Source organism: Pituophis catenifer, unplaced genomic scaffold (assembly GCF_029215685.1).
Source record: "Pituophis catenifer annectens isolate HBS135680 unplaced genomic scaffold, rPitCat1.0.hap2 SCAF_6, whole genome shotgun sequence".
NCBI classification, from domain to species: Eukaryota; Metazoa; Chordata; class Lepidosauria; order Squamata; family Colubridae; genus Pituophis; species Pituophis catenifer.
In genome coordinates, this window is record NW_027256886.1 from 17172500 (window position 1) to 17195358 (window position 22859).

General features: G+C 40.6%; 1 protein-coding gene across 1 annotated transcript in view; it reads left to right on the plus strand.

Moving 5' to 3' along the window:
• The window catches only part of WDR49 (WD repeat domain 49), a 121827-nt gene that overhangs the window by 31178 nt on the left and 67790 nt on the right, over positions 1-22859 (plus strand). The window contains exons 6-7 of the mRNA XM_070945955.1: positions 5012-5160; positions 10823-11059. Coding sequence (XP_070802056.1) covers positions 5012-5160; positions 10823-11059 — 386 coding nt within the window. The remainder of the gene's footprint in view (positions 1-5011; positions 5161-10822; positions 11060-22859) is intronic.

Genomic DNA, 22859 nt, shown 5'->3' on the forward strand with positions numbered 1-22859 from the left:
AGATATATATTTTATTTTATTTTATTTTATTTTATTTTATTTTATTTTATTTTATTTTATTTTATTTTATTTTATTTTATTTTATTTTATTTTATTATTTTATTTTATTTTATTTTATTTATTTGTCAAGCATGTATTAGATAACAGATATAGGTATAAACATGGTTATTAATACATGAAATGGATACGAATAAAAGGGGATACGAATATTAGGACAGGGATGGTAGGCATGTTGGTGCGCTTATGCATGCCCTTTACAGACCTCTTAGGAATGGGGTGAGGTCAACAGTAGACAGTCTAAGGTTAAAGTTTTGGGGGTTTGGGTAAGAAACCACAGAGACAGGTAGTTGTCTAGGCATTCCAGGCATTGACCACCCTGTTACTGAAGTCATATTTTCTGCAATCGAGTTTGGAATGGTTTACCTTAAGTTTGTTTCTATTGTGTGTTCATGTATTGTTGTGGTTGAAGCTGAAGTAGTCATTGACAGGTAGGACATTGTAGCAGATAATTTTATGTACTGTGCTTAGGTCAGACTGAAGTTGGCGTAGTTCTAAGTTGTCTAAGCTGAAAATTTCAAGCCTGGTGGCATAAGATATTCTGTTGCGAGCTGAGGAGTGGAGGACTCTTCTTGTGAAATATCTCTGGACTCGCTCAATTGTATTAATGTCTGATATGCAGTGCGGGTTCCAGACAGATGAGATAGATGAAGCAAGCAAGCAAGCAAGCAAGCAAGCAAGCAAGCAAGCAAGCAAGCAATGAGATGGCTAGAGATAGACAGTCTTTCATTATGCAGCTACGTCTCCAATGCTCTGCTTTCTTCCTGGCTGTCCTTGCTTTAGTTAAATCCCATGGAAGACATTTTTGGGAATCTCTTCCCATTGGACTGTTTCAAGTTAGAAGCAACTTTCAGCTATCCAGTTAGCTCAAAACACCAGCCAAGAAATTCTGAACCATTATGAGTTTATAATCTCTCAAGAATAATATATTTTGCTAGTGGTGTCCACAGAAGGAATCAAAATCTACAAGATGGTCATGATTTAAGGCCCAATTATTCTGCATGTACTTCAATATTACATGCATGTACAAAATCAAGAGCTTGGATTGTGATACTGCAAAATCTTGAAGCTTTTGGCTATCGCCACCTCCTTTGAGGATGTCTCTGCTGCTAGGAAGAAAATCTCTATAACGCTACAAATCAAGTGTTGGCACAGCGCTAATGCCAGATATTAATTATATTTTAAAAACTATTTTAAAACAATTTAAAATGTACTATTCATTTCCACAACAAAAGTGTGTTCCTTCCCAAGTATGACAGAGCTATCTAAAATTCTTTTGCCTCCCTGAAATCTCTAGCTCTACAAATGGTGGCAATAGTACTTGTGTTTATCATATATGGAAAGCGGTGTAAAATCAATCACTCACTTCCTGGGTTTGGATTCCAATCAGAAAAGTTCAATAAATCTCTGTGAAGTTGTAAAACATGACGTTTACTAAGCAGTGGTTGCTTCTTAGAGTTATATATCTCTGGCCTTTTTTATGACAAATGCAAAAAAAATAAAATAATCCTAGATAAATATATTCAAGATAAGTTCGCTGAAGAACTTTGCAAACCAAGTTTCTGTGAGAGCTTTGGAGCTTTGGGAATTCCGTTGTAGGAAGTTAGCACCCATCCCTCTCCTAGAAGAATGAAATAGTCTAGGAAATATTAAAAGGGCAGAATATTATACCTCCATGGATGAGAAATGGAGAAACATGCTTTTTTTTAGGCAGGAAGCCGACTCACTCTTAATAGCCCCCACCCTCCTCAATAGCCCACAGCAGATATCAACACTTAAGAGATAAAGAGATGGCTAGGTTTATTCATAAGAAAATACCCTCGCCCAAGATCCAACAAAGGTAGAATTAGCTGTCAGCCATTATAGGAATTGCCCCAAACCCTCTTCATTACATCACTCAGCAAGATTCAACCAAGCCTGGGACTTAAGACAACCTACAAAGTTAGCCCTGCATGGCTCCATGGGAGTCTGACAACCAATTAGAGTACATTTCTTACACAGGAACAGGAAGCTCCAAGGCAGGGATCAAGAGAGGGTATAAATCTCTCTCTCTCTCTCTCTCTCTCTCTCACCCATGTGCTTGATTTCCCAGGAAATCAAACCATGTGGTCCTGTCCACCATTAAACCATCTTTCCAAACAGCTTCCATGTTTCCAGTGTCTTTCTCCCCACTTGGAACTGAACCCGGACGGACATTTCTTCCAACAATTTCTTCCTAATATCTTCATAAAGATGGCTGCACTTCCTGTAAAAATAATATACTGTATCAAGCCTATAAGGCTTCTTGTACAGATATCCCACTACCGCTTCTGTGATCCATAGATGCTAGGCTGTAGCTTTTCTGTTTTTGCCTCATTACTCAGATTTTTTTTTTAAAAAAAGGAATATACTGAAAAGCTCATTTGCAGAGGGAAGACATTTTAAGCTGGACACTTAAAAAAAAAAGTCATACAGAATTCAACTCTGGATGCAGAGCTGTGCTGGTAGAGAAAGAGAAAGAAAAGGAGCTTGACATGAAGTGGATTGAGGTGAAAACCAATGAAGAAAATACCACAAAGAAGTAGCAAAGAGGCTGGGCAGGGTGAACAAGAGGCAAACTAGAATAAAGCATGTTCTGATCATGTTATAACTGACAGAAAAGCTAGACGGAAACAAACCCTGAAATACTAGAATAATCCAATTGTAGAATAGAGTTCAGACAGGTCTGAAAAGAAATGTGCAAGATAGCAATATTGTAGACACCCTTTCTGCTAGTTGAAATATTTCCTCTTCATCAAACTTATTAAAGTCACAAAGGTAGATATATCCTGTATTATTTCATGTTTGAACTGGTTTAATGAGTGTAAGTATTTCAAATGGCAGTCTGTCATGAATGGGAGGAAAATTGGCTAAAGGAACCAAACGTTTTTTGGAAAAGCTGAAGTTCCCTAGCAGATTAAAAAAAATAATCGTTGAACCAGTTTAATTTGGTGGTATAGTGTAGTTATTCTCTAACAGGAAGAAAAATATTTGGCAAGTATTTCCCAGTTGCCAGATTACTTGTTCTGGAGGTTTGCCAGTGGCATATGGATGGATAATTCAAGGTTGATTTATTTTCTAAAAATCTGGTCATAAATTTTATTGCCATAGATTAGCATCTTATTAAGGTGATGTATGCCAAGGGACCACTGTGCGTGTACTGGTCAATAGTCCTTCCTCTGTTTAGAGATTGCTTCTACTGCCAGATTCATTCTGAAGGAAGGAAGGGGATCCTGATATCCTTCATAGAGAGAAAGGTGTTTTCTTTCTGTTATAAGAGAATAGAAAAGGTGGCACTAAAAAAAGTGAGGGTTTTGTGAGGTGTGGCAGATTCTTGCTTGAGAACCTGTGGGCTAGATCAGGGGTGTCAAACCCGCATCGTCATGGCAGCATCATGTGACGTATCATGACTTTTTCCCCCTTTGCTAAACCGGGCGTTGGTGTGGCCAGTGCATGATGCATCTGGCCCACGGGCCATCAGTTTGAGGTAGATGGAAAGACTAGGTGGGCCTTATAAAGCCAATTGCCTAAAGGATGCTCATGAGGTTTTGGGAAGGGGTGTCTGTGTGTGTGTGTGTGTGTGAGAGAGAGAGAGAGAGAGAGAGAGTGGGGGGGAGGGAGGGAGGGAGAAAGAGAATTTGACTCTGGGCTAGCAGGTGAATAGAATAGAATAGAATAGAATAGAATAGAATAGAATAGAATAGAATAGAATAGAATAGAATAGAATAGAATAATCAAACATAAATACAATCGGGAGAGTCCAGAGATATTTTATGAGAAGAGTCCTCCATTCCTCTACCCACAATAAAATACCTTATGCCACCAGACTCCAAATTTTGGGCTTAGACAACTTAGAACTACGCCGATTTCAGTCTGACCTAAGCATAGTACATAAAATTATCTGCCACAATGTCCTTCCTGTCAATGACTACTTCAGCTTCAACCACAACAATGCACGAGCAAATAATAGATACAAACACAAGGTAAACCATTCCAAATTCGATTGCAGAAAATATGACTTCAGTAACAGGGTGGTCAATGCCTGGAATGCACTACCTGACTCTGTAGTTTCTTCCCCAAACCCCCAAAACTTTAACCTTAAACTGTCTACTGTTGACCTCACCCCATTCCTAAGAGGTCTGTAATGGGTGTGCATAAGTACCGTCCCTGTCCTAATATTCCTTTTTACTTATTCTTTTCATGTATTCAAATTATGTTTATACTATTACCTGTTATCTTATATATGCTTGACAAATAAACTTATGATTATGAAGAATGGAATGGAATGGAATGGAATGGAATGGAATGGAATAGAATAGAATAGAATAGAATAGAATAGAATAGAATAGAATAGAATAGAATAGAATAGAATAGAATAGAACACTTTATTGGCCAAGTGTGATAGGACACACAAGGAATTTGTCTTTGGTGCATATGCTCTTGGTGTACATAAAAGGACAGGATACATTTGTCAAGAATCATAAGGTATAACACTTAATGAAAGTCATAGTCAATATTAATGTTATACAAAGTTTGGAAAGAAAGCAGAAAAGAGATAAAAGGCAGTTTTTCCCAACTTGGTACCCCTGAGATTGGGGAAATTATTAGAATCAGAATGTGTCTATCTTCTTACCAATATGCCAAAGGCATAAACTGTCAAACTGAACAGAGCTAAATCATATAATCAATTAGGAGGAAAAAAAGACGTGGCATGCATTACAAAGCGTTAGATCACTAAATCTATTCAGCGGCATCAATTCAAAATTTGAATCAATGTGACAATTCAGGTAAGAAAGTCAATTTAATTTTGGAGATTTGATCAAATCGCAATTCACTTGAATCTCTGGATCAGATATTTGTACCCTGATAATACTCATTAGTTACACCTTGGAACCGTTTTGTAAAACCCGTATTTCAACTTTATGACTCTGAACAGCAACTGCAGGAATTAATTGCTCCGTCTGCCTTTGGAATCCTTATGTCACATCAAAACCTGCTGGAATCCTGACAGGTCATTCAGACAGCGTAATAGCTGTCCAGTTCATTACTGAGCGCAAACTGCTCTTCAGCTTTGCCAAGGATAAGGTGAGTGTTGAAAGTGTCTGTCAAACATAGCTCATTATACTATACAAGTCTCCGGTATAAAAATCTAAACTCACTGTGCCATTTAGTAACATTAATACTAGATTTATTTAGAAGTCTCCCTTAAACTATTTTTCTAGAATAGAATAGAATAGAATAGAATAGAATAGAATAGAATAGAATAGAATAGAATAGAATAGAATAGAATAGAATAGAATAGAATAGAATTTTATTGGCCAAGTATGATTGGACAGACAAGGAATTTGTCTTGGTGCATGTGCTCTCAGTGTACATAAAAGAAAAGATACGTTTGTCAAGAATCATAAGGTACAACATTTAATGATAGTCATAGGGAACAAATAAGTAATCAAATCATATTAGGAAACAATTAATATAAATCGTAAGGATACAAGCAACAAAGTTACAGTCATACAGCCATAAGTGGGAGGAAATGGGTGATAGAAATGATGAGAAGAATAATAGTAATAGTAATGCAGCCTTAGTGAATAGTTTGACAGTGTTGAGGGAATTATTTGTTTAGCAGAGTGATGGCGTTTGGGAAAAAGCTGTCCTTGTGTCTAGTTGTTCTGGTGTGCAGTGCTCTATAGCGTCGTTTTAAGGATAGGAGTTGAAATAGTTTCTGTCCAGGATGTGAGGGGTCTGTAAATATTTTCACAGCCTTCTTTTTGACTTGTGCAGTATACAGGTCCTCAATGGAAGGCAGGTTGGTAGCAATTGTTTTTTCTGCAGTTCTAATTATCCTCTGAAGTCTGTGTCTGTCTTGTTGCAGAACCAAACCAGATAGTTATAGAGGTGCAGATGACATAATTCCTCTGTAGAACCCTTATCAGTAGCTCCTTGGTTAATTTCTACATATATATTGAACTTCATTTGCCCTAATTCTTCCTTCTCTTCTTCATAGTACAGTCCACACCAATGTCTGAGTCAAGCTAACCTTAGCTGAACTAAAAAAAAAAAAAAACCTAAGCAGAAGTAGAAAAGGTTATTCCTTGGATAAGAGGCTACCAGGAAGTCCAGAGCTTAGGTTACACCAGGAGTGTCAAACTCACGGGGTCATGTTGTTGTCACATGATGTATCATGACTTTTTCCCCCTTCACTAAACTGGGGGTGGGCATGGCCAGCACACGACACATCTGGCCTGTGGGCCGCGAGTTTGACACCCTTGGGTTACACTATGAAGTTTTTTTAAAAAATATCTCAGTAGAAGACAATAGCAGACTACATCCGGGGTATCCAGGAAAGCATCATTAATGTATCCAGGAAATCTCTAGGAGTAAAGAAGATTAGCTGCCCTACTCAACTCAGAGATTCATAACTTCACAAATAGTTGCATCCATGTCTCTCCTAGTTTGGCTAAGGCCTCCCAGGAGATGACATATGGTTATATTTTGGTGGTAGGGAATTCATCATCGAGAGAAGAGTGGTTTGAAAAAGAGGTAATCTGTTTCATCTAGCTCTAACTCAGGGGTCAGCAACCTGCAGCTCTGGAGCCGCATGTGGCTCTTTCACCCCTCTGCTGCGGCTTCCTGTCACTCCAAATATGTGTCACAACCGCCAATGTGCAATACCCACCAGGATGCTATTTATTGAGCTTTTCAACCTCCAGTAGGCCAACCATAGATAAATCCAAGAAAAGAAAAGTTTCAGAAGAAAACAGAATGTTTACTTCAACTACATATGCTAGAAATAGTCAGGCACGGGAAGGGTTTTGTGGCTCCTGGTGTTTTCTTTTCTGTGGGAAATGGGTCCAAATGACTCTTTTAAGGTTGCAGACCCCTGCTCTAACTATTCAATGCAATTTTCATCCGCTTTCCAACTTTCCCTTTGGGAGGAAAGTTTTGGAGAAGGAAATTGCATGGAAGCTCCAGTCTGGAATAAATGCATTATCTGGATACTTTTCAGTCAAGATTCAGATCCTGGTATGAGACCAAGATAGTATTGGTCACACTTCTAGATGACCTCAAGTGACCATCCTATAGTTCAGGAAGAGGTATCATCAGTGAGCTTATTATACCAGCTTTATGTCTACAACCTTGGCACCCGAGTGATACTGTGAAGGATTTGACTCATTTGGAGAATGTGGAAGACCATATGGGGAATATCTGGCTTCATCTCAACCCTAACAAGATCAGTTTGAAGGTCCACTTGGACTCATTCCCAAAGAGCAGGTGGCAACAGTGGCTCGGTGGGTCTTTACATGGCTACATGTTATGCACCAGTTGACCCCATTCTTATCAAGAGGCCCTACTCATGGTCACTCAATCCTGATTGGAAGATTGAACTATTGCAATCTGCAGCACATGGGGTTTCCTTTGAAGTGTATCCAAAAGCTTCAGCTGATCCAAATGAAGCCAGAAGGGCAGTTATGGGCTTAATTCGTTCAGTGCATGGTTACCAGTGTGCTTCTGGGTTCAATTCAAGGTGCTGGTAGTGAGCCATTAAGCCCTTCATGACATGGGGTCAAGTTACTTGCAGGACTCTCTTCTCATTTGCATCTACCTATTCCAGTAGAATATAGAAAAATCACTCCTCTGTAGGTTGTCACAATCTCGAAAAAAGGAGACCTTTTTTCACGTGGGAAGATAGAACCTTTTAGTTTTCCATATCTAAACTATGCCTGTCAGAGGAACCAGACACAAATGTGGCAGCCAGGCTGAAATAGAAAGCTACTTCCTTCTAACCGATTTCAAAGTTTCCTTCTTGGGGCATCTATTGGATTTCTAAATCACTTCTTTTGTCACATAAAGACTTTAGATTGGGTGTCTGCAACCCGCGGCTCTGGAGCCACATGCGGCTCTTTTGTCTCCCTGCTGTAGCTCCCTGTCTGCTGAACCCACCACTGGCTGACTCCGCCTCTTGCCCTCCTATTCCAGTCACTCCTCGCCTGGCCTGAGAAGGTAAGGGCGATGATGGGGGATGGAGACTCACTCCATATTCCAGAGTGGGGTACTCACCATATCTTGCAGGTGCTTCTTCTGGCTCTTGTTGGTGCTGCGCGCTCCTCGGTTGCTTGGGGAGATGTGCGACTTGCTCTCTGCCCCGAGACACTGGTCCAGCCCAGCTGTGGCCGATGTGCTGCATTGTAATGGGCTCCAGGAGGAGGAGGGGACATCGTCTCCCCCATTTTGAAGCACGCTAAATTTAACTGTGCTGTGCAAGGTGCTGTGAGATCAGTGGGCAGGCTATGGAGGTGGCAACAGCAGCAGTGTCAGCCACAGCCAGGCTGAGACAGTGTCTCATGGCAGAGAGCAAGTTGTGGTTTCCCACAGAAAACACCAACAAAACCTGGGTAAGCATGGCTTGGGGGGGGGGTGTCATGTGACTGGGTGGGATGATGTCGAGTTGGCCATGCCCACCCAGGTTTTGTGGCTCCCGGTGATGTCTTTTCTGTGGGAAATGGTTCCAAATGGCTCTTTGAGTGTTTAAGGTTGCAGACCCCGGCCTAGATCAGTGTTTCTTAACCTTGGCAGCTTTCAAATGTATGGACTCCAATTCCCAGAATTTTCCAATCATTAAATTTGATTGGGGAATTCTGGGAATTGGAGTCCACACATCTGAAAACTGCCAAGGTAAAAAAACCACAGCTCTTAATAAAAGTACCACATTTTCAGTAGGTCAAAGAAAAGGTATGTGCCCTTGAAAAGGTATCTATATTGGGAAAAACATTTGTTAATTCAATGAGAGATAAATGCCATAGACACAAGCTAAAGTTGGAACTCTAATCTAATTTCTTCCATTAATAACATCTCTCAAGAAGACATGAGATTGGAACCTGGCTATAGAGAATACGGAATGTGCTCAGATTTAAAGATTGAAGAAAAAATATTAAGTTATTAAGTTTCAATAAGTATCTTAACAGTTGGCTAACGCTGTCTTCCCTTTGTTGTGCAGCCATTATTTTACAAGCAATCTTGTGTTATTTTTGGCATTAGCATAAATCTGTTTCACTTTGATGGATGAATGGGCATCAGCAATGGTAGCTATTTACATACAAAGCCTTCTGCTCTTCTTAAGCAATCTCTTATTGACTGCCAGGAATCCAAATTAAACATCACAATCCTGTGTAGGACAAATGGTAGAATAAAAGAAGATAAAAAGGCTTCCTTTCCATAAAGGCTTGATCTGACAGCCCAGAGAAGAAAATGACAATGATGAACAGCCTAACATTGGTTGTGCTTCCCATGGAATAAGAACAACTCCAAGACTTTTTTTTTTTTTTTTTTTTTTAGAATCAGAGAGGTGGAAGAAACCACTTAGGAGTCTTCAATATTCAAATTCCCTTTTTCTCTGCTAGCAATGCATAGGTTATTCTGGAGACCTCCAAATATCATTGGGCCAAAAAGAAGAATGACATGCATGGACAGGTTTTAAGGATAGCTGGCTGGGTGATAATACCATCAATGACTGTTGGACTGTTGGAAAATAACTTCAGGGTAGAAATCCACATTGAAGTGTCCCTAGCAGATGGCTGGTTTTTCATTGAGTTGATAGGAAGTCTGTCCAGCCTCTTCTTGAACAGACATATTGAAGGGGAACTTCCTATCATTCAACCAGTCTTTTCTTTATTGTAACTTAATGTCATGCTCCCATCGGAGTCGAAAGACGGAAGACAAACAGCTGACAGAGAGCAAGAGAGTGGTTCCATTGGCTGTGGAGGAAACTGGGGAAGGGCAAATTCAGACTGGGCAGAGCAGGGTAGAGGTAGAACAAGGGAGAGGGTTCTGATAAGGTCCACCCCCTCCTCATCCTAGGTCACGCAGGAAAGAATGCAGAAGAGAGCAACATGGGTTGCGTGGCTTACGAGAAAGGAAAGGGCCCCAATTCCCTTCACAAGGCACACCTGGGGATGGAGTTTAAAGGAGAGGCAGTTGGGAGGGGCGTTTGTTGGGAACAAACACTGAATTAATCTGCTGCTGAGAGCTGTGGCCTGCATTCCTGGCATTCCCACCTGACTGTGTGAATTACTGCCGTGCTACTGTGTGCCTAGCTTGTCTTGCTGGGATTATTCTTCCCATCTGGAACTCCTTATCTTGCCCTGCTGGAGTGATTGATTGCAGTCATCGTGTTTACAGCATTGGGACTGGATTATCTTCAGGTTTGTGGGAGAGCTTTTCTCCAAGCTGTAAAAGGGACGTTGGGGGCAGAGTTGGTGCCAATAAAGGGATTCATATCGGTTCTCTGGCTATGTTGCCTTTATGCCACGCCCCGGGACATCACACTTAAAATCATAATTTTGCACCCTGTACTCTTGGACAACGGAGAACAAGTCTTGAACTTCTTTCTGAAACTTGAGGAATTATATCTTTATCAGTCTTTCTTCTTAAGACTAACCATGTTCTAAGTTTCCTTAAGCTATCTATCTATAGATAAATAGATAGATAGATAGATAGATAGATAGATAGATAGATAGATAGATAGATAGATATAGATATAGATATCTATAGTATGCAATATTTTTGGCCCGAGAGTCCATTTTTTTACCTTTGTGTATTGCCAGGAAGTTAGTGATGTCATGAATCATCAAAGTATTTGGGTCTGACATTTTGGTCTGGCTTTTTGAGGAAAGGTTGAGAAGACTTTGGATTGGGTTTTTAATTTCTAATTCTAATTTATTTCTATTCCTCTCTTCCTTCCTCTACGCAGATATTAAGGCTTTGGGACATTCAGCATCAACTTTGCATGCAAAGGATTGCCGGATCCTTCCCTAAAAGTGTGGACTTTCATTCCACCCTTTATTTTCATGAATCACAAGGTCTCCTATTCATCTCAATGAACAACCAATTGATGGTCCTGGAAATGGAACACGAATTAGGAAAAAGGAGAGTGGCAAGTCACAAGAAAGCTGTGACTTGCCTCCTGTATAATTCAGTGCTCCAACAGGTAAAACATACAAGAAAAGGTTTCTTTTGGTAATTGTCTGAGAAGCTATTTGAAATTCATATTCACTGTTTTCTGGATGTTCTTTTCAGCAAGTAAAAATTGAAGCACAAGAGGCATTTATGAAGGGATTTCCTTTGTGCTGTGATGCAGTAATTGGCTTTCTGGCTTTCCTTTAAGACATGGGCATATTGCCTTCTCTAGAATTTTATTTCAGTAGTGGAGGTCACCCAATTTTCTATAGCTTAATTAACACTGTGTTGAAATCTGGCTTGCATTTTGTCAAAAGCTTTCTTCTCTTCTGCTTCTTTTTCGGCTTTTCTGCATTATTCTCAGGATGTGCAAGAATTTCTTTTTAATTTCTGCTGATGGCATTTTTGAACTGACTTTATTCATGGAATAATAATACAGTGCCACTATTTTCTTTTATGTACGTGTTCTTCACTTGGAATTTCTGTGCCTGCCTCCACTTTTCCATCTGAAAAGGTTGTGTGCGAGGTTCTGTCACATTCTTTCTTGGGATATAATTGAGGTACGGAAAATCAGAAATGATGCAGATAGTTGAAAATATGTTTCTCCAATGAAAGAGAGAATATTTATACATACTCTTGGCACCATATTATTAAAAAGTATGAGAACTGTACTTTTAGCCTATAAACAGGAAATTCTGTTTTCTTCTAACAGCAAAACCTTAATTATGGTTCCATTTAGTTTTAATTCAGTTCAAATGTCTTCTATAGAGTCAAATAGAGCCTTACTCTTTCTTTTAACTTTAAATAAATAGATGATAGATGATAGATAGATAGATAGATAGATAGATAGATAGATAGATAGATAGATAGATAAATAGATAGATGATGGGTGGATGGATGGATGGATGGATGGAAAGATAAATGAAATAGAAGGATGGATGGATAGATGGATTATTATTAGAATGCAGTATTGCAGTATTGCTGACTAATTCTAGTCAGCAGGCTAATTCTGCTGACTTCCAGGGGTTTGATCCTCACCAGCTGAAGGTTGAGTCAGCCTTCCATCTTTCTGAGGTTGGTAAAATGAGGACCCAGGTTGTTGGGAGCAATATGCTGACTCTAAATCGCTTAGAGAGGGCTGTAAAGCACTGTGAAGTGGTATATAAGTCTAAGAGCTATTGCCATTGCTAAATCATGATGGTTGTTAAGTGAGTAACCACATGGCCATATGGGATTTTACCATCTTATTTCAACAGTCATTAAGTGAATACCATGACCTTTAGCAAACTCATTGTTTACTATGGAATATTTCTGGAAACAAATATCAATTTCCAACAAAATCTCCTAAACTGTGGTCACAGGACTGTAGGACATTGCAAACAGCCATAAATATGGGCCATTGCTGGGTTTCCAAAATGTCACATCACCACGTGGAAGCAGCTACCAGAACTTCAAATCTTGGTCATAAGTAGTTTTTGTTGAAGGGGTGGGGTGGGGGGGGGGGGTGGAATCTGTCATACCTTCAAATGGTTGCTAAATGACCAGTTGTAAGTTAAGGACTACCTATAGTACATTGGTAGTTTTTTTCAGAATTTCGGTTAAATGTATGGGTTTGGATGTAATGTTGGGAAGAAGAGTCCGTGGGCAAAGATTTTGTACACTCCTGTATATATTTAATTCTCTGATCCATACCTATGAATACACTGTATGCATTTTTAAGAACAAGAAATGATACATCCTGCAATGAAATATACATAATTATCCTAATTGGAATACATTGTATGTTTGTGGTGATTACTCCAAAAACATTATTAGCCAGTAAAATGCAGAAGAAGATGAGCAAAATAATAAAAGGAACCAGGGAAACAAATATATAAAGGAAAGTTATAATGCTTGGACTCTATTTTTAAAAATGAATTAATAGAAGTTATGGATTAAAATGAGAGCCAGTCTAGGGTAGTCATTAAAGCATCAGGCCAAAAATTGAGAGAACTTGAGCAATGCTGTCATCTTAGGCACAAAACCAGCTGGATGGCCTTGGGCCAGTCATTCCCTCTCAGCCCTAGAAAGGAGGCAATAACAAACCACTTTTGAAATCTCACCAGCAAACTGCAGGCACTTGTCGAGTCAGTCACCAGGAGTTAACACTGACGCAAAAGCAAAATAAACAAATAAAGGAAATTTATATTATTGATGGTTTTAGAGAAGCTCAACTGAGAACTTTTTTCTGTACCACCTAGTAAAGCATATCAGTGGAACATATCATTCATTGGCATCCTTCAGTCTCAAGAGAATATGGTATTGTGCTCTGGAAAGAGGTCCTAAAACAGCATCTAGTGTGACTAAAAAGGCCAATTCGAGAGTGGCAATCCCTTCCACACTGAGGGCAGATACATTCTGTCACCTGCCCAGCCCCCAGATTTCGCTGGTTCCGGGACTGCCTCTGTGCCTTAGCCTGCCGAACAAGTGTCTCTTCCAATTGGAGAAGGCCATGCTGCACCTTTAGCCTCCAAGCTGAACGATCGGAGGTCAAGATTTCCCAGTTGTTAATGTCCATTCCCAGGGCCTTTAGGTCCCTCTTGTAGATATCCTTATATCGCAGCTGTGGTCTCCCTCTGAAGCGCTTTCCCTGCACTAATTCTCAATACAGGAGATCTTTCGAAATCCAACCATCAGCCATTCTCACAACATGCCCCAGCCAGCATAGACATCGCTGTTTCAATAGTGTATACATGCTAGAAATTCCAGCACATTCCAAGACTGTGGTATTTGGAACTTTGTCCTGCCAGGTGATGCCAAGAATTCGTCGGAGACAGTGCATATGGAACATATAAAACAAAGCAAAACACTTCTTTATATAATATACTTCTAAACTATTTTGCTTTATCAGGGGGTATTGATTGCCATTAATTGGATGGCTGCATGGGTGAGTTATATTAAGTCAGGACTATCATCAATGGCTACCAATTGTGATAGGTGTATGAAGCATATCTCTAAGTAATAGTCCTTGGGGATTTACAGAAAGAAACAGCTTCTGCCTTCATGTTCTGCTTTATGATTTCTGAGAAACAATTTGGTTAGCTACCTTTGAGAAGCAAGACATTGGACTAGATGCTTGGCGTTTCTTATGTTCTTGTGAAAATGTGTGACAGGGGACAACTATTCCTTTGGGGACCAGAATTCCCCAAAGCCCCAAACATCAAGGCTTTCTAAACATTGCATGGAGCCCAACTGAACCTAGGCACTCTTATGCAGACATCCTACTCAATGGGTATAAGGCAGGGGTGGTATTCATTCATCTTCCCTAGCAGTTTGCAAATGTGTGCGCACATGCACAAGGCCATCTTCTGCACATGCACAAGGCCTTCTGTGCATGCACAGAACCTCGAAAACATCAAAAAATGGGACATCATGATGTCCATGTGGGTGGTCGGGGCATCCCGCAGTCACCCCTACTGGTTTTCCAGATAGAACTGGCTGAATACCACCATTGGTATAAGAGGAGGGATCTCCAGTCTTGGTAACTTTACAACTTGTAGACTTCAACTCCCAGAATTCCTCAGCCAGGACCCCTAGATTAGAGGATATTGGGCACATAAAACCTGGCTCCTGCACAATTTTGTTTGTGGAGAATGCATGGAAAGGCTTACTATACTTACTATACTATACTAACTTTGAATCGATCCAGTTTTACCCATCCCATAATCAATGTGGAACAACTGTTTTTCTCCCTTAAAAAAGAGCTATCGTTGTCAGCTCCACACTAGTCCTCAATAAAAAGAAAGAAGTTTAAGAACTGAGGCTGAGAAAAATATTTAAAAAGAATCTTGCTTCCTGTTGCAAATGAACTTGCTTTTGAAATATTCATATGAAATCACCTTATGGCCCATGTTAGCTATAAAATGTGCAAAATGTACTTAGCTGAGATCTGTTGGAAAAATCTGCAATTTTCCCAACAGAAATTCATAATGGGCATGGATCATAGTTATATCTTTGATAGTAAAAGAAATGAATTAAACACACAGCCACTTGGTATGCAAGTTGGATATTTATTCCCTTTGTAGCACTGCAGTTCTTGTAAGCAGAGATTTACCTACATCTCGCCTGAGATTCAGGAACCTCAGCCGTCATAATAATGCAATAATAATTAATCTCTGGGCAAATTGCGATTATTTTCCCCTTCCCTCTTTTATGAAACAATGTGGCTCTCTTAAAACAAAGCAGGAAAAAGAAATTATTTACTATCACAAGTGCTGTCACTGCTATGAGAAGAATGAATAATCTGGGGCCCCCAGCATAATATGAGTTCTTCAGCCTCTTCGTTTTTCCCCCCTGAATATTCTTGAACTGTATGCCAAAATTTGATGGCACAGGTGACAAAAGCAGGGATGTAGTGTCTGTCGTTTTAAGGAAACTATGGGAAAATTAAAGGATAAGTGCTAAAAAGAACAGTGGGAAGAAATATCCATCTGGTTCAATTCCAAGCCAGGAGAAAGGCACTGGAAACAAAATGGAGGCTGGAGGCAGATTGAAAAGAAAGTCCATTTATTGGTGAAGCAGAACCACCAAGCACATGTGATTCTGGGCAGCTGACAAAATGGAGTTGAGAGTGGTGGGTTTTTATACCTTCTTTTGGGCTTTGTATTTGAGCTTCTTGTTCCTGTGCAAGAACATGCATTCTATTGGCTGTTGTCAGATTCCTAAGGGGTCATGTAGGGGTTATGTAGGGGTCATAGCTGGCTCTATAGCAAAGAGGACATACAAATCCTAGGTGTTTGTCTGAGCTAATTTGTCAATCTTTTCTTTGTTGCAATTCCTATTGTGGCTTAATGGCTTTCGTCCTGTTTTGGATCTTGAGTGAGGGCTATTTCTAATCCTACCATTCTGCCTTTGTTTCAGAATATCCTGTCTTGAATGGATTGCCAAATCTGCATTTCTGAAAACTGCCTCCTCAGTTTCTGCTTGGGAGTAGGGAGACTGGGGCTGCTTCCTGCCTCTTAAAAAACATGTTTCTCCATTTCTTATTTAGGGAAATATAATATTCTGCCTTTTTAAAATATTCCTCAAATTATTTCATTCTTCTAGGAGAGGGGGGCTTCCCACAAAATATTAGCAACATCTTTTTTTCCCCATAAAAAAGAAGTAAGCCTGTGGGTCCACTTTCCAAACAAAAAGATCAGAAATATCCATCCCCACCCATCTGGGTTATGCTGTTTTAACCAGTGAAGCCTTTTATCCCCTGGCTACCTCTGTCCTTTGTTTTTATATTTAACATGAACTTTGGCTACACTCAAATGCACAGGGAACTGAAAGTAAGCAGTAAGAATTCAAGAAGGAGATACTTCTGAGTCAACATCACACCTAATCAGGGTGTACACCCCATTTTCTGAAAGTGTCTTGTATTAAAGATCAATGCCTATGATTCTTAATGTTTTGAAGGCTTATACAACCCATAAGAAAATGACATTTCCCTGAAAATGTCTATTAATCACAATATTTTGGTTTTTGTAATCTCAGAAATTCTCTTCAGCTATATATTGGTATTCATGAGGATCCGAATTGCAAAACCTCTGTGCCTTCGAAACTCTGTGCCTTTACATCCTAATGATATGCTGAGTGAACTTCTCTGATTTTTCTGGTTCTGTGTGACAAAGTCAAAGATGAGGTGATAGAGTCAGATGCACATGGAATTGCTGCGAGTGAAGCCAGTGTGTATACCCCTCACTCCAGTTTGAAATTTTACAAATTCAAATACAAATCTTGAGGAACCATCTGTCTTTCAATTTTGAAAATTCCCACAAGGTACCTGTCCAGAGTGAAAATTCTGACTGAATGTCTGTTATGTGTATCTGAAATTATCAGCCTATAAATCTATAATGGGTTACAGTGGGAATATATGCATCCATAAATCTTATAAATAAGATTTATAAGCATCCATAAATCTTATAAATAAATAAATAAATAAATAAATAAATAAATAAATAAATAAATAAATCTATAACCAGATATATAATAAAACTATTGCTTGTTAAAACTAAAAGAGAAGACTCACAGTCATCATTTAATAGAAAAGGCTTAGGTTGGAATATTTACTCACAAGGAAGAAACAATTAAGGAAGGTCCAAGTGAAGGAGAGACCAAGAACAATTTGGCCTAATGGTTAAGGTACCAGGCTACAAAACAGGAGACTCTTAGTTCAAGTCCTGCCTTAACCATGAAAGCCAAATGATGACCTTGGGCTAGTCACTCTCTCTCAGCCCAACTCACCTCACAGAGTTGTTGTTCTGAGGAAAATAAGAAGAGGAACATGTGTTAGATATGTTCACTGCCTTGAGTCATTTGTAAAAATAATAAAGGCAGGGTACAGCTACCTAGCTAGATGATAGATGATAGATAGATAGATAGATAGATAGATAGATAGATAGATAGATAGGTAGTAGGTAGGTAGGTAGTTGGGTGGGTGGGTGGGTGGGTGGGTAGGTAGCAGAGGTGGGTTTCAGCTGGTTCTGACCAGTTCTGGAGAACCGGTAACGGAAATTTTGAGTAGTTCGGAGAACCGGTAGTAAAAATTCTGGCTGACCCCGCACCCATCTATTTTCTGCCTCCCAAGTCCCAGCTGATCGGGAGGAAATGGTGATTTGCAGTAACCTTCCCCTAGATTGGGGAGGGAATGAAGATTTTACAGTATCCTTCCCCTGAAGTGGGATGGGAATGGAGATTTTACAGTATCCTTCCCCTGCCATGCCCACCAAGCCACACCCACAGAACTGGTAGTAAAAAAATTTGAAATCTACCACTGGTAGGTAGGTAGGTAGGTAGGTAGATAGATAGATAGATAGATAGATAGAGAGAGAGATAATTGTAAAATAAAACAAACAAATAAAGCCATTAATTCTCATTTATTCACGATGGGAAGTCATCTCCCCACCTCCATGACTAATTACACAACAGGTATTCTTCAACATATGATCTCAGTTGGGACCAGAATTTCCATTCCTAACTTAATAACTTGATTAGGTTATTAAGTGAGTCATGCCTGATTTTACAAAAAAATTTTTTGCCACAGTTATCACTACAGTTGTTAAGTGAATTATTATGTGGTAGTTAAGCGAATCTGGGTTTCCCCATTGACTTTACTTGTTAGAAGCCAGCTGAGAAGGTCATAAACTATAATCATATGAACAAGCTGGTTGCCAAGCAACCAAATTTTGATCATGTGACCATGGGGATGCTGCAATGGTTGTAAGTCCAGGACTAATCATAAGTGACTTTTTTTCAGTGCCGATGTAACTTCGAATGGTTGTAAGTTGAGAACTACCTGTATAGAAGAATGGTGATACAAGAAACTACTGGGTTGGCAACAGGGGTGGGTTCTACTTACCTTTACTACCGGTTCACAACGAGATCACGTTCACACTTCTTGCTTTGTTCGCGCACACGCCTTTCTTCTGCGCATGCGCAGAAGCTTCTGCACATGTGCAGATTGCTTCTCATGACATCAGGGTCAGTGGGCAGAGCCTCCCGCTGGTTTTACTACCGGTTCTATAGAACCGGTCCGAACCAGGGACAACCCACCACTGGTTGGCAAAGACTACTATAATCATATGTATATACTCACATACATACTCAGGCACACACACATCAGCCTTTTTTTTTGCCCTTAAAACATAGTTTGCTCTGGGGAAAGTGGCTGCATGGTCATTATACTGCAGGCTACTTCTGCTGACTGCCTGCAGTTTGGCAGTTCAAATCTCACCAGGCCTCAAAGTTGACTCAACCTTCCATCCTTCCAAGGTGGGTAAAATGGGGGGGGGGCATATGCTGACTCTGTAAACTGCTTAGAACGGTCTCTAAAGCCCTGTAAAGCGGTATATAAGTCTAAGTGCTATTGCTATTGCTATGATGTACAAGGACTTTGAGATCCCTTTAATTCTTTAGAAATCATCCTATAAATGAGAAAATTGCTATCTGGGTGAATATCCTTCCTGTTTCCATTGCTTTGCTTTCAGGGTTTCCTTGCAATCTCATTTTCTGCATGCTATTCTGCATGTCAGCCATTCTAACTCGGAAGAAAAGCTCGCTGCTCCTGTTGAGATTCTCATCTTGCAATTTCACTTCTGAGCACTCGTTCTGGCGTTGCCAAGCTTAAACAGCTCTCTGGACCCCTGAGGCAGAATAATTCTTGAATTTGGGATAGCACAAATGTCATACTGGGAATGCTTACAGCATGTCCTTCTCCATGGTGATATAACTGTGCCTACCTTATAACAGTACTGACAGTGAAGCAGTCGCATCTCTCTGCTTCCATCCCGTCTTTGTATATTTGTCCAATATAATTTTTTCAGCAGTGTGAAAAAGTTATTTAAATCAGACTTAAAGAGCAATACAGCATTTCTAAAGCACTGCTTCAGCTTGACTGCTCATTAATATGTCGATGATTTTGACAGTATTGCTGGACGTACAGTAAGAAAGAAGGGAGGGCTGTGTAAAAAAATGTTTCTAAATAAATAATTACATAGTTCTTTAGACTTCCAATGCAAACATAAACATGTTCAACTGATTCACATATTTTGTACCAGCTGTCCAGTGCAACAAGTACTATTTTTTTTTTCCAAACTGGAAGTACCCCCTGATATAAATAAATATACAGAGAGAGAGATACAGGTATCAATAATGAAGTTCCTGCCAGAGAACGAGAAAGAACATGGAAAATTTGAAAACACGAAGCATATGGAGAGAAGGCCATTGTGTAGGAGTGGAGGTACACCACATGATCTGTATGCAGAAAATTTTACAGTCTGTTTCCTGGCATTTGCAGTTAAAAGGGATTGATTGCACACACATAGACAAAATCTACTGGCTAGATGGATACTAATTAGTTGCAAGGCAGCTTTACAGTATCCTAAAGGTTGCATAGCTGGACAAAGCAGCAATTAATAATATGGAATAGTTTAGAAGGATACAGATGATGATTAGCAGGAAGTGCCTAGCCAGAAGAGAATGTGGAAGAAAATTGCAAATTAATACATATGCGTTAAGAGTTTTCTTATATTTCCTGGAAATGTTCTCGATAAAAAAGACAGAGAGAGGGGGTAAATTAGAATGGAATGGAATGGAATGGAATGGAATGGAACGGAACGGAACGGAACGAAATGGAACGGAACGGAACGGAACAGAACAACAGAACAGAACAGAATAGAATAATAGAATTGGAAAGGACCTTGAATGTCTTCTTGTCCAACTCCCTGTTTGAGCAGGAGACCCTATACCATTTGGGACAAATGACTGTCCAGTCTCTTTTTGAAAACTTCCAGTCATGGAACACCTACAACTCCTGAAGACAAACTATTCCATTGGTTGATTGCTCTCACTTTTACAAAATTTCTCCTTAGTTCTAGGTTGGTCTCCTTAGTCCTTGATTAGTTTCTATCCATTGTTTCTTGTCTTGCCTTTTGGTGCCTTGGAAAATAGCTTGACACCCCCCCCCCCCTGCTCATCTTTGTAGGAGCTCCTCAAATATTGGAATACTGCTATCATGTCTCCCAATTTCTTCTTTTCACTAGACTAGACATACTCTACTGTGCAGAATTTCCAACCATGCAAAATATTGTAACTTATGTTCCACTGACTTTCTTTGCCAAATCTCCGCATCAGCTTGGGGAGACTGGGAATTCGAGCTACATTGAGCTGCTATTTTCAGTTTTTGTTATGTCTTCAGGTTTTCTGAATTTGTAGAGTAGAATGATATAGTCCCTATATATTTGTTTCCTAACAAATATAAGAAAGAATGGTTGTTTCCCCCCCAAAAAAGTATTGTGTTAACTCTACTTAATGCTTCTTTTTACAAGCCTTTCTTAAGGAAAGTATAAAGCTATTTTGGAAAAAAAACCTATATTTTTCTTAGGCCTGTTTGTTTGTTTGTTTGTTTGTTTATTTGTTTGTTTATTTATTTATTTATTTATTTATTTATTTATTTATTTATTTATTTATTTATTTTTCAATTTATATACCGCCCTTCTCCCTGAGGACTCAGGGCGGTGCACAGCCAGAATTAAAAACATGAAATACAAATATTAAAAACAATTAAAATATATATAAATTTGGCCCAAAAATTTAAAAAACCACAAATCAATTAAACATTTAAAAAATTTAAAAAATTTCTTCCTAAGCCAGCCCGGCTTGCTGGAAAAAGTGGGTTTTAAGGGCATGGCGGAAGGCACAGAGGTCTTGGATTCTCCTTATCTCTGGGGGCAACTGATTCCAGAGGGTAGGTGCCCCCACAGAGAAGGCTCTCCCCCTGGGGGTCACCAGCCTACATTGTTTGGCTGATGGCACCCTGAGGAAGCCCTCTCTGTGGGAGCGCACGGGTTGCTGGGAGGTCGTCGGTAGCAGCAGGCGGTCTCGAAGATAGCTAGGCCCTATGCCATGGAACGCTTTAAAGGTGATAACCAAGACCTCCGGGAGCCAGTGCAGCTCGCGCAGGAGCGGTGTTACATGGGAGCGCCATGCTGCTCCCATCACTACCCGCGCTGCTGCGTTCTGGACCAGCTGGAGCCTCCAGGTGCCCCTCAAGGGGAGCCCCATGTAGAGAGCATTGCAGTAGTCAAGGCAAGAGGTGTCGAGGGCGTGAGTGACTGTGCACAGGGAATCCCGATCAAGAAAGGGCTGCAACTGGCGAATCAGGCGAACCTGATAAAAGGTCCCCCTGGTTACAGCTGTCATATGTTCCTCCAAGGACAGCTGCATATCCAGGAGGACTCCCAGATTGCGAGCCCTTTCTGTGGGGGCCAAGGACTCGCCCCCAATAGTCAGTGATGGAGTCAACTGACTATATCGGGATGCCGGGAGCCACAGCCACTCAGTCTTGGAAGGGTTGAGCTTGAGCCTGTTCCTCCCCATCCAGATCCGCACAGCCTCCAGGCACTGAGACATCACTTCAAGGGCATCGTTGGGGTGGCCTGGGGTGGAGATGTACAGCTGGGTGTCATCAGCGTACTGATGGTATGGATGATCTTGCCCAGCGGCTTCACATAAATGTTGAACAGAAGGGGCCAGAGGACTGATCCCTGCAGCACTCCACAGAGGAGAGGCCTCAAGGTCGACCTCTGCCCCCCTGCCAACACAAACTGCGACCGGTTGGAGAGAAAGGAGGAGAACCACCGCAATATGGTGCCTCCCACCCCCAACTCTTCCAGCCGGTGCAGCATGATACCATGGTCGATGGTATCAAAAGCCGCTGAGAGGTCTAACAGGACCAGAACAGAGGAGCAACCCCTGTCCCGAGCCCTCCAGAGATCATCAACCAACGCGACCAATGCCATTTCCGTGCTGTGCCCAGACCTGAAACCCGACTGGAACGGATCTAGATAAGATGTTTCCTCCAGGAATTGTGGAAACTGTCGCGCGACCACATTCTCAACAACCTTCGCCATAAAGCGAAGGTTGGAGACAGGACGAGAGTTGGCCAATATTGCCGGATCCAGAGACGGCTTCTTGAGGAGAGGCCTCACCACCGCCTCTTTCAAGGCAGCGGGGAAGTAACCCTCACTCAACGAAGCGTTGATAACACCCTGGAGCCAGCCTCATGTAACCTCCCGGGAAGCCAGTACCAACCAGGAGGGACACAGGTCCAGTAAACATGTGGCCGTACTAAGTCTCCCCAAAATCCTGTCCACATCATCAGGAGTCACAGCATCAAACTCCTCCCAGATAACATTCTCAAGACTATTCCTCGTCACCCTGCCCTGATCTACCCAGTCAGAGTCCAAATCCCCCCGGATCTGAGTGATTTTGTCATACAGGTATTGTCCGAAATCCTCCGCCCTGCCTTC